This window comes from Pimephales promelas, chromosome 16 (genome assembly GCF_988280905.1).
Source record: "Pimephales promelas chromosome 16, fPimPro1.hap1.1, whole genome shotgun sequence".
In the NCBI taxonomy this organism is placed as follows: Eukaryota; Metazoa; Chordata; class Actinopteri; order Cypriniformes; family Leuciscidae; genus Pimephales; species Pimephales promelas.
In genome coordinates this window covers 23,744,628-23,756,809 of record NC_142784.1, presented here as the reverse complement: position 1 = coordinate 23,756,809, position 12,182 = coordinate 23,744,628, and the positions used below count along the sequence as shown (strand labels likewise).

Genomic DNA, 12,182 nt, shown 5'->3' with positions numbered 1-12,182 from the left:
TTGCACATGGCTGCTCTGTTGCTATGCTTACGGATACACTTCCGTAAACAAAACTGCCTCACTTCTCTTTAGTAAACTCCTTTTGTTTTGTGAACTCGTTTCGAAGCATGGCTTTGCCTGATAGCGACGATATCGAACGGTTTTTGAGGAATGTTGACCAGATAGGTAAGTGCTGTTTGTTTACAACCCATCTTCATTGATGATAGATCGCGACGTGACTCTTCCGTTATAACGGAATGTTAAGTCAGTGTAGACGGGACGGGACTCTTTCAGTAAATGTGGAATTAACATAACTTGAAATAAATGTAATTCGATTTTTATTTTATTTTATTGAATTTTGTTGATACCTGATTGCAGATGAGTTGGTAAAAGAGTTAAAGTCCAATGATATCTCGTGTCAAGAGAAAACATTTGCGAAGGTGGATCAATTTATTTCATCTTTGGAGGAGGTGGAACAATGTAAAACCACAATCAATAAGACGGTTATTAACAAACATCCCTCATCTGAAAATTTGCCCCAGGTACAGTATTCATTCTGTATTAAAAATGTAACTCAACAAGTGAATAAAAACATTAATGCATTTTCAATACATGTTACAGACTCGGGAATAATAATTGACTTTCATGCTTTGTATTCATACGTAATATTTGGGGGAGAAAAAAAAGCATGCCTCTTGGAAAAAAAAAAAAAACATGGAAGAAAACATGTTTCTTCAAAACTAACTTAGAGTTACTACTTCTCCCCTTCTTTTCAGAACATCCAGAATGGATCAAATCAAAATCCAGGTAGGCCTAGGTTTGTGTATTTGAGTCTTTTATCCGTTCTGTGTTCAGCAGTTGACAAGACTTCTTGGTCTCTGTTGAATAATTTGGTTTCAGGTATAAAACTTGAATGTCTGCCCTTGAAGTCTTGTAAATGATTCATAAATCAATACAAACTTTCTAACCTTCATCTTCACTTCTTGTTTTTTTATTATAAATCTTGCAACGGATTTGTTGTACCCTTCGATTCATCAGAGAATTTCTTGAGGACATTAGAGAAAGATGCCGAAGAGCGACGTCATGGAAGAAAGATGAGAGAGGAAAAAGCCAACGGTGTGTATACTGAAGCCTGAGAGCGAAATGTACACTTTTTGGGCTATTTTGCACTGTCAGTTTGCAACGTCGAGATTTCCTTTGTCCTCGTTTGACCCGCAGCGTTAAAGGAGCAGGGGAATGAGGCTTTCACTCAAGGTGACTACGAAACGGCTGTCAAATTGTATACCGAAGGCTTGGAGCAGCTGCGTGACATGCAGGCTCTCTATACAAACAGGGCTCAGGTACTTCTACACTTCAGAACAAGTTCTTCTACAATAATCAGATGAGCCGTATCATAACTGATATTCCCGTGAGACTTCTCCTCTTGTGACTTTACTGTCTCACATTCATGTATTATGTAGGCCTTTATCAAGTTGAAGAGATATAAGGAGGCCATAAGTGACTGTGAGTGGGCTCTGAGGGTGAGTAAATCAGTTGGAAAGAGGTCAGAAAAATGACCCCTCATTTTTCAGTGTCAGCTGAACCGGGGAGTTTTTCATTCTACCTTGTCTGGTGTGAAACTGCAGGCTCCAAAGAGTGGGTTTGTGTTGAACTGGATAGTTGTTCAGCATTAAAAATTGGGTTGAAGTTCTTTCTGGGCTGTGCCGAATAGTCTTTGCTTTTGGAAAACTTTTAGAAAGTTAAGCATGAACTAGCTATAGATTCTTATTCTAAAGTGTGTGCACAAATCTTTATCATATAATTATTAAAAAGTAGTGGCATCAAGTCAATTAATTGCGGTTAATCAATTAATTGTGATGTTTGATCAATTAATTAAAAGTTTATAAATATAAAACTGCATGTGTATACACACACACACACGCACATATATATATATATATATATATATATATATATATATATATGCACACACACACACATTTATGTTAGATGTGATTAATCGCAATTAATCGATTTAACAGCACTATCTTTTTTAGCTTTTCAGAGGGTCGCATCTTGTCACGCAGTAATGAAGATCTACAGGAGTCACTTTATTATTTTTTTGTTTTATATGTTTTTTCCCTCTTTTTTCCTAAGAAATAATAAGGTTAATTAATTAAGGTTTTCTTTCACATATTTCATGATTTTTGATACCCCCTAAAAGATATCAAAATGAGTTTTAATTATAAGAAATGGAAAACATGTTCATTATTGAACAGTGTTGTAGAACAGTGTTTTCACCTATAAATTTGTATTTCATTATTTTTTGATAAAATAATAGTCTAGGACAGAAATGTGACATTACTAACTCTATTACTTCAATGCATCTTCTATTGTTTTCAAGTGGCTAATTAAAATTTAAAAATTTCATTTACAGTGCAATAATAAGTGTATCAAAGCATACATACACATGGGGAAATCTCACCTAGCACTCAAGGATTTCCCACAGGTATGTATTGTTCAATAGAAGTCTTTCTGTTCTTTCAAGCCTAATATTACACTTATATATGGAATACACTTATATTTCATTTCCTCACCTTATTTGACACCTGTTTTTTTTTTTTATTATTGCTTCACTCTCAGTCCAGGATTTGCTATCAAAAAATTTTGGAGATAGAGCCACAGCGGGAGACTATGGTCAAAGGTATGATTAAAGAATGCTATGAAGATCTGAGGCAAGGCAAAGTCAATATTTTGGACTTTAGATCCAAACTTTAGCAGCAGAAGTCAGATTACCGTTGTTATTAGTTTTTAGCACCTGCCTGAATATGTTGTTTCTGTCAAGCATCTCTCAGCAGTACCAGAATAAACTGTGTTCATTTGTAGTTTATACACAAGTCTGTCTTTCTTGTAGAAAGCGTCACATGCTTACACCTGCAGTTTTTAGAACATTAGTTTGCTCATTTACATTCATTTTGAACTTTTCCAGAGGAGTAATGGCATTATGGATTTCCATTCTATGCATTTTAATAGAGTATTTCCACATGAATTAGCAAAAAAAGACATATGTTCTTGGAGCAGTCACAATACATTACATTGAAATAGCTTATCTGAGACAAGTGGATTTGGAAAAGAAGGTGGCTCTCCAGGAAAAGGCGGCTTGGGAAGAGTTACAAGCGGGAACAGGACAGGCCATGGCAGTAGCAGAACTGCTGAAGAAACTCGACAGACCCAATGAAATCCATCTTTACTACTGTGGTGGATTGGAGCTGCTCTCACAAGCTATTAAAGATTGTAAGTTCACATGATTAATTCAGATTCCTTTTTTATTTGAAGCTGCTGTTGTTTCTCATCACTAAACTCCAGCAGTTTTTTAGTTGGACAAACACATTTTTATGGCATTGTTGAACCTCTGATTTGTCTGAAATATGCCTTCGGTGTGCCCTGTGTTGTTCCAGCAACCAGGGCGATATTTCTTGCACTCGGGATCGATATTGAGAGGAGAGTAGTGAGGAATTTTGTGCGGAGGGCTCATTGATTCTGCTCTGCAGTTCATTTGCAGTTCATGATGAGGAAACTAATCCTCATGATCAGCCACAGAGGACAGACACAGTCCAATCACAAGCACATGTGCAAGCTTTTTACACTTTATTTGTGAACGTGTGAATTACCTGCCAGTTTTGTCTGCTCGGTTCTGATTTTTTGTCAATATAGCACTGCACAGATCATATATTTAGATTGTGACAAAGTACACTGAAACCAGGGCTACTTATCACACCTCACAAAAGAATAAAATATTGATGTGAATATATCGATATATACCCCCTCCCCCCTCCGAAAAATTTATTACCTTGATTATGTAGTTGATTCTTGAAGAGATTTAAAAAATTATTATTTTTTGAAAGAAGTCTCTTATGCTCACCAAAGCTGCATATATTTGATCAAAAATGCAGAAAAAGTGCAGTTTGTGAATTATTACACTGTTTTCTATTTGAATTTTAAAAGATAATTTATTCCTGTGATGGCAAAACTGAATTTTCTGAAGGATTATGTCTCACATAATCCTTCAGAAATCATTCTAATGCTGATTTGGTGCTCAAGTAATATTTTTTTTTTTATTTTTATCAATATTCAAAAGAGTTGTGCTGCTTCATTTTTTTGTGGAAACCATAATACATTTTTTTCAGGACTGCATGCATGTTTAAATCAAACTTCCTACTTCCCAGTCCTTTCCAACAGAAATACTCTATTTAAAGCTTTTTAAAGTGTCAGAAGTATTCCGCATGGTAAAATATCATGGGCCTGCACAATGTGAAGCATAATCTTGAAAGTTCTCCAAGTTTGAAAGCTTTGCGCCAATGTTTTGTTCAGATGACATACCTGAATGGGTCTTTGTGAACTAATTTCTAGTATTTCCCCAGAATGAACACTGCTTTTGTGTAGATAAGGCAGTGCTCTCTTATTCTTGATGAGCTTTTTGTTTATTCTCCTACTTCGCTCTTTTGCCCTTGAACGGAGCATATTGTGTGTCTGGGGCTGACTACTGTGATTTAGTGTTGATAAATGGCTCTCACTACACACCTACTAACACTGACCTTATCTGGTATCCCTCACAGGTACTGGGCAGACATTATTCAGATTAAACAATGGCTTCATTATCATTAATGGCAATAACATTGTAAGAAGGTAAGGTTGCTAAAGAAGTGAACCTGACAGTTTGTGGTCAGAATGTACTTTAAACATATGAAAATAGCTGTGTAAAGCTCTCTAGAGTCTAGAAGATGTATTTCAATGAATTTTTTTTTGTGTGGCGTTCTTTTCCATGCATTTACAATGAAACAGGACATCCATTTTTTGGGTGAACAATCTCTCTAACTCCATTTGGTCTACAGTGCGTGACTGAAGTGTGTTTACTGCATTACAGTTTTTCCCTTTCTGTTTTTAGCTGCCTCTCACAGAATTCAAAAGATCCATATGCTGTGGATCTATGCATGTCCGTAGTCAAACTATGGAGGACAGTATGCAGTGGAAATGGTAAGATACGCCTAGAAAATGAAAGGTGCTATTGCTGAGGGAAAAAATAGCAATCCCATTTGCACATTCCTTTTTTATCCTTTTAAATGGTCTCTCTCTGGAAAATGGAAAATGTATTGACACCACTTGGTACTAGTAATGAGGATTCGTGAAATGTCTGAATTCAAGTCAATATCAATTTATCCTGTTCTTGCCTGCTAGCAGTGAAATTGTTATTGCCTCCCACATTAAAAGTCTCTTTAGTAAATACTTTGTGCCCATTCAGTGGTAATCTCATTAACTGGTCATTTAAATTTGCATTTGTCTTTATTAAACCCTCTCCATTCATGTGCTCCTCCCAGAGCAGAACCAACAGCTGTTGATGGAGTGTCCCGTTACTAGACAACACATAGTCCAGATGTTGGGATCACCGGAATGTGAAATACAGAGGGAAAGCCTGGAATTGCTCAGCTTGTACTCACAAACTCGGCACGGAAGGGACGTGCTCATCGACAACCTTGATTTATGCCAGTACGTACGTTCAGTATTTTTGGTGTCATATTGAATGTATTGCATTGCAGTCTACAAAATGATGTGGCAATAATTAATTACTTACAACATAACACGTATGAGGTCAAATGAGCCATTTTGACAGGACTAATTACGTGAAACGAAATGGATTGGCGTGCCACACTGCTGAGAAATACTGTGATGGTTTCAGATCGGATGTAAAGATTAAAATACATTCTCGGAGATCATAATTAATAAGTAATAAATCACATCATTAATTACTGAGCATTTTGGTGCTAGTTTAAAGACACCATGTTTATACTGATACATTTTTAATCCCTTAAAAGTAAAGCTTTTTTCTTATCTTCTGTGAGAAGAATAATTGTTTGTGTCACTTAATTGAAAATTTAAACAGCATAATTAATTCATCATATCAAAAAGTGCATATTATATGTTTAAAATACATAAATGTATTGCTTTTACTAATTATTTTAATCCACTTTGATGTCAATTTCATCCCAGTTTTTTCAACAAACCAGAGCAGGAGATGGTGTGTTGCTACACTATCTGTGATTCATCTCATTAGCTAGCATGCAAAATGCCTCCTACTGTTATAGCATATTTTATTAAAGTACTTTCGGCTTTTAATGAGCCCATAACGGATGTGGTCTGTCTCCTGTAGAACGGCTGAGAACCTGGTGAGCTGCGTTTGCCGCGATACGAGCTCCGTGACGGCGCTGACAGTTCTGGAGGACTTGGCTGCAGAAAATAAGTATGCACAATCAATATAGTCGCCCTCGCCATATGAATGCCTGTGAGGGAAACAGCCAAACTGATTCTTTTTTACAAAATCTTGGGCACAACCCACCTGAGAGTCTAGCAGATTCCCATACATCATAGTCGCTTGCACGTATTAAATCGAGGCGCATTCAAATTCATTCAGCTCAACAGCCCAGGTCTCTTGAGAACGCAAAGTGAACACATTTAAGACAAAACAATCCATCACATTCACGAATGCCTCCATTTATCTCTGCGAGAGAGTGACGTTTCTAGTCATTCACCACCTTACAGATAGAGAAAGGTGTTCCCAGTGACCAGGAGATGGAATTAAGCAGACACTTCATGCACAAAAGGAAATGAGAACGGTTTGATAGATAGTCAATGAAAAGTGTTCAGTGAATTCAAGCCGCTCTCTCGTTTCGAGATAAGGGTGATTAGCCATATTGGTCTTGTCTCGTGTTGTACGTGAAACCATAGATCTGCTTGGATCAGTGCCCACCACATTATAACGCATTTTTTATCTTTTTGCCTCCATTGCTCTTTGCACATTACAACAAGAGGGTTATCTTTAGTCAGTTAAGCTTTATCCTAGTTAAGTAGCTAATATCGTTATTTTCTAATTTCTTTTTTGCTGTTTTTGTTGTTTATCTTTTTCAGATTTAAGATTCAGTCAAGGGAGATCTTCACAGCTGTTTTTGCCCTTCCTCTTGAACATCTGCTGGTAATGTATTATGAAACATCATGTATAATCATCCTCTTAATAATCATAATATTATATTTTAATGCTTTATTGCCTGATTTATCAGACATTTTGGCACTGGATTGGAGATTGCTGGCTTTTCAACTTAAGACATATGACTATATTACCTTGTAGGACTTGTTATAACAAATAGTCACATAATTAAAAATTCAAATACTCTTTATGCATCTTAGCATTGAAATGTCTTCCGTCTGACTCTGTATTATGCCATCCAAAACCCTTTTCCTGAAGGTTGACTCCACATGCTAAGGACTGTATTTAGTTTTGCTTTAAGCTGTACAAAGTTATTTTACCATACTACAGCATGCAAATATGCTTCATACAACATAGATTACTGTCCATGTAGACATCCAATTACTGAAATGATTAGTATTAGTAATTATCATATGAATACTAGTAGGGTTGGGTATCGTTTGAATTTGAACGATTCTGATTCCGATTCCGATTCCTTGTTTCGATTCCGGTTCCTAACGATTCTCGATTGCGATTCTTTTAAGAGGCAGGGTCAAAAAAGTTTAGCTAACCTTGCTAACCAACGGCCTTTCTGAAGGAAATAATCCTTTCTGAAGGAAATACTCCTTCTGTAAAAATACTCCTTTTGTCACAAATTTTGCATTTTTGCCGAGATTTCGTTATTTTTAGAAAAGTGAAGCCACACTTTGGATCATTGACGTAAGCTACTCATGTTCGACTCGCGTGGTTATGCCAACACTTCTGGTAGACGCTTCTTCGTTGGTGTTGTTCAGCGGTTTCTTCTTCCGCTCGGTGGACTGTGAATATCAAAACTAGGAATCGAAATTTTTACTTTTGAACGATTCCGGGAAAAACGAAAAGTTAGTCTCGGTTCCAATCGATACTCGATTCTCGATACCCAACCCTAAATACTAGTATGGTGAGAGCTGTTTCTTATTATAAAGGTACTTTATAATACTTATCCTGTTATACTGAAAACCTTTCAATCCCACTTTAGTTTAGGGTCCAGTTCCTCAATAAACTCATAATTACTGCTTAATAACAATTAGTAAGGTAGTCGTTAAGTTGTTGGGAAGGATTAAGGGATGTAGAATATGGTCATGCAGAATAAGGCATTAATATGTGCTTTATAAGTACTAAGTATAAGTCATATGCATGCTAATAAGCAACTAGTCAATAGTGAGAATGTGACCCTAAACTAAAATGTTATCAAACTGTCTTCTTTCCTAATTTGAATATGCTGATTTCACCAAGAAACATTTCATATTTTTTTCCAAAAAAAAAGTTAAAATTGTCCAAAATTTGGCTAATGCTGTTTTTCCAATGTAGTCAAATATGACAGTTGACTACAACATCCTGGCTTCTGTGATTTCTGTGATCGGGACCATGGCTCTGGATAATGTCATCAATAAAAATCTGGCAGGACGTAAAGAATTTTGGAGATGCTCTCTTCAAGCAATGGTAATCTTGGAGACGATAACCCTTTACATCACGACCAAGCTCCCATATACTCCGTCCTTGAACATTGCTGAATTATGTATGATGTCTTGCACTGGGAATTTTGATTCCAAGGGTTTGTTTTTTAAGCTCCTTTTGCTATCTTGCTACATGAGGTGTGAAACCGCTATTTCCCACAGACGCTAAAACTGAGAAAAGGACATGAATTTAATTTCCGGCACTGTCAAGATAAAGCTCTGTTTTGGTTGCAGGAGCGGTGCGTCGCCTGTGAATGTAGAAGTGTCCTCTATCCCCTCCTGGGTTTGATGATCAACTTAGCCTCAAATCCCTCTCAAGTTGTCCAGGTAAAGCAGGAAGTTTAATATTCTGGGCTTTTGGCCAGGCCTCATCCAACATCAAGCATTTTTGTAGCCAAAGGGCCTTGGCTAGGCTGAATGTTCTTCCAGTGCCTTTTCTCTCCATATGTTGCAATCATATCTGAAACAGCAATGGAAAATTGGAGAGAATGCTTTTTGGCTCTCTTTTAACACACAGGAGTACGCTGTTCTGGCCAGCAGCAGGTGCTTGGACCTGCTGAGCGATTCCTCTGGAGGCATCATCACAGTGAGTTGAATTCGTTTTACCAGGGCCAAAGCGTGCCTCAACCCACCCTCTGATGATGGGAGCCGCCAGAACGTTTGAACTGGAGATTTCTGCTCTTTAATTATTAAAATGTTCATCCTGCAGGATGTGGGGGGTTGTGGAACCCTGTGCATTCACATCTCTAGAGGATCTCTAGACTTACACACATGGCTTTTACAAGATCAAAAATGAAAGTTTAAATATATGGATGTCCTTAGATGACCAACATCCCCAAGAGAAGGATTTTGCATTCACGGAAGCATTTACATAGTGATTACTGTTGAAGCCCCAGGCCCTATTGGGGACTATTTTTTCTGACTATGTAAATCAGGTTCCAGGTTGTTTGCTTGGGTTTTGCTGCCTTAGCGCTTCATATCTCTCCAGTCAGGCTGTTTCTCTGAGTACATTTAAGGTGAAAGGGTTTATTATGGATTTGACTGAGTTTTACTGCTGTGATACAGCTTGATCTGCATTTTTGACTAGCCACCTTGAAATACATCGCAGTACAGCCTTATCCTGTTGAAATGTCCCATCTGCCATAATGACGGGAGGTCTGGTATTAAACATATTGTTTTGTCTTCGGCTTCAGAGAGCTGCAGGTTTGCTGAGCGTTCTCCTCCCGATGTCTTCTGATGCCACTCAGGAAGTTGTGCGGAAGGGAATAGTGAAGAAACTGCTGAAGATTCTGAAGGTGGAGCCTATATCAGGTTTTAGTAGTTGATATAGAGTCTGTAAGGCAATAAACTCAAATTAAATTGGACACAATATATTGGAGAGGGTAGAGGTTATGCCCCTTGCATTTAATTGGCAATGTAAATCATTACAGAAAAGCCAAATTTCCAAAATTACCCAAACTGAATTAAAATAATTAGTTTTGCTCACATTGAAACAGTTTTTAATAACCACAAAGCAAAATAAAAAAGTTTCCTGTTTAAAATTTGATCAATATAAATGTTTCAAAGAACATAACGAAAGAACAAAACCTAAATATAATGCATATTTTAATAGTAATTGTTTATTTTAAAAAATATTTTAAAATAGCAGGCTTTACAGGGTTAACTTAATACAGAGTTTAACTTTGCGGGCTGCCTCCATTACACATTTTTGTATTCTGGTGACCAGCTTTTTTTTTTTTTTTACATTTGCCGTGGCAATTGTAGAGATTTAAATGAAACTCGCTTGTGTGTGTGTCCGGTCAGGTTGGAGGAGAGATGAGCTCCAGATACTCCATTAAAGCCCTGACAGTCTGTACTGCCTCAATCCCACAGGCTTGTGAGGAGCTGGTTAAGCTTGACAAACGTGAGTACTAAGGGCCAGGGAGGCAGAGGATTGGATTCAATAAGATGTCTTAAGCTCTATGGCCTTACGGTGACTTTGTGTGCTACAAACATTTATTCATTCAGGACTGCACACTTTGAGAAAACTCCTGGGCGGCATTGACGAGTTGGTGGTGGGGAACGCAGCTTTGTGTATGGGGCATTGCTTAGAAGTGGATGGAGCAGCCAGTGGTCTCCTGGGTACAGACTGCGTGCCGTTGCTGCTACGCCACACCGCTGGTGATGCCAAAAGAGCAGCCGTTCGGCAAAACGCAGCCATCACCCTTGGGAAGCTGTGCAAAATAGAGCCCAGGTATAATTAAGTCTGACTTGACTTTTGCGGTCAGATGCATTATATTGATTAACATTCATGCTGATGTTCTTGATACATCAAGGTGAAAAGAAAATGCCTCTTCATAATCGACCTTAACAAGATGATGAACTTTCTGAATGAATAATGAATTAAAAATTCCACAGGGCATAAACTGATTCAGATATAAACATGTTTGTTTGTTGTATTTGACATTTGTTTATATTCTAGTCTCATTTTACGGCTGTTAACAAGCACTTTTACAGATGGGAGAGAGAGAGAGTTTCTTTTGGATATTTACCGATTGCACCGACCTTTATACTTTTATTGACTTAAAGAACTATCGAGTTTTTTCCCTTCATCTTTAATTTATGAAGGGTTCATAGGCTCACACCCGAGAAAAGTAGCTCTGTTAGTTAAGTGTTTTTGAGGCGTCTTATTCTCACAGCCAGCATCTAACAAGGACTGTCCTCCAAAGAGGAGTCAGAATCTTATGGCATTCAACTTTGATGAGCTTTCAACTTCTCAGAGGTAATGCTGCCCCGAGCACAAGTCTTTACAGTGAGACTTCAAACCTTTGAGATCAGAGTGCAGCCTAAAAAAGACATTCTAGACAGAAACAGTGGAGGGTACAGACACTGCCAAAAATACTAAACATAACCGATGAACCTACTTTACATGCAGAGCAAACTGGCTGATGTTTTAATTCTTCTTTGCACTTCATATAGCTTGTTTGGTTGTTCAGAATACATTGTGTGGTCAAAATGAGAAAAAAAAAAACTAATTCTGTTGGTTTGATAAAGCTGTTTTGATTTTTTTTTTTCAGGCACATGAACGAACTCAGGGAGCGTCATGGTTTAGAAATCCTTCATTCCTGTGCGAGATTGATCACGTGAGCCACTACCCACATTCGGTTCCTCAATAATTGACCCCATAACTCAGGACACACATGCAAACGCACACACACACATACAGATGAATGCTGTCCTTTGGTCCTTTGGCTCATCTTAAGTGAGGCCACAAATTACTGTCATGCCTTAAGGCCTTTCTTGATTATACAGCTGTTTCTTGTGTTCATTTTAATTAGAGAGAATTCGCATTGACATGTGATTCTGTTATCTGCTGTTGTAGAGGACATGTTGCCCCGGGACGATATTCGAAACGTTTCAATATCCTTTCATCCCAAATGGCTTACTTGGGAAGTGTGTTGGCTTGATTACATTTTGTTCCCTGTTTGTTGATAAATGGATTAATGCTAGCTTTCATGTGTTGAATAAAAAGATTAATAAAACTGCATTTGAAGATTATTATGGTTAATGCCGGCTCATCTTTGCAGACTTGATAGCTTTAGAAAGCATTTGATGATGTACTGAGAAAAAAGTTAAATTGTCACAATTCAAATAGGTTTAGCAGAAATGAGCCTGACCGTGTAATCCAGGGTTTGGAACAGGATTTGACAAACAGACTGTGAAAAATGAAACTT

At 37.6% G+C, this 12,182-nt stretch overlaps 1 protein-coding gene across 1 annotated transcript; it reads left to right on the top strand.

The window, feature by feature from the left end:
* The first annotated feature begins 44 nt into the window (after positions 1–44).
* Positions 45–11,995, top strand: ttc12 (tetratricopeptide repeat domain 12). The gene is made up of 21 exons (XM_039670863.2): positions 45–165; positions 358–521; positions 756–786; positions 1,018–1,095; positions 1,198–1,319; positions 1,440–1,499; positions 2,396–2,467; positions 2,602–2,662; positions 3,064–3,252; positions 4,575–4,644; positions 4,904–4,992; positions 5,334–5,502; positions 6,164–6,253; positions 6,919–6,982; positions 8,324–8,455; positions 8,704–8,796; positions 8,987–9,055; positions 9,663–9,764; positions 10,273–10,372; positions 10,477–10,702; positions 11,526–11,995. Exons 1-21 carry the CDS (start codon positions 108–110, stop codon positions 11,593–11,595), a joined length of 2,109 nt encoding a protein of 702 aa, XP_039526797.2. The 5' UTR covers positions 45–107; the 3' UTR covers positions 11,596–11,995.
* The last annotated feature ends 187 nt before the right edge of the window (positions 11,996–12,182 follow it).

Bases quoted from the DNA above. Each gene is read 5' to 3' on its own strand.
- ttc12 (XM_039670863.2), top strand. From the start codon at position 108: ATGGCTTTGCCTGATAGCGACGATATCGAACGGTTTTTGAGGAATGTT. The intron at 6,983-8,323 runs GTAATGTATTAT...TTTCCAATGTAG, and splicing joins TTCCTCTTGAACATCTGCTG to TCAAATATGACAGTTGACTA. The intron at 10,703-11,525 runs GTATAATTAAGT...TTTTTTTTTCAG, and splicing joins CTGTGCAAAATAGAGCCCAG to GCACATGAACGAACTCAGGG.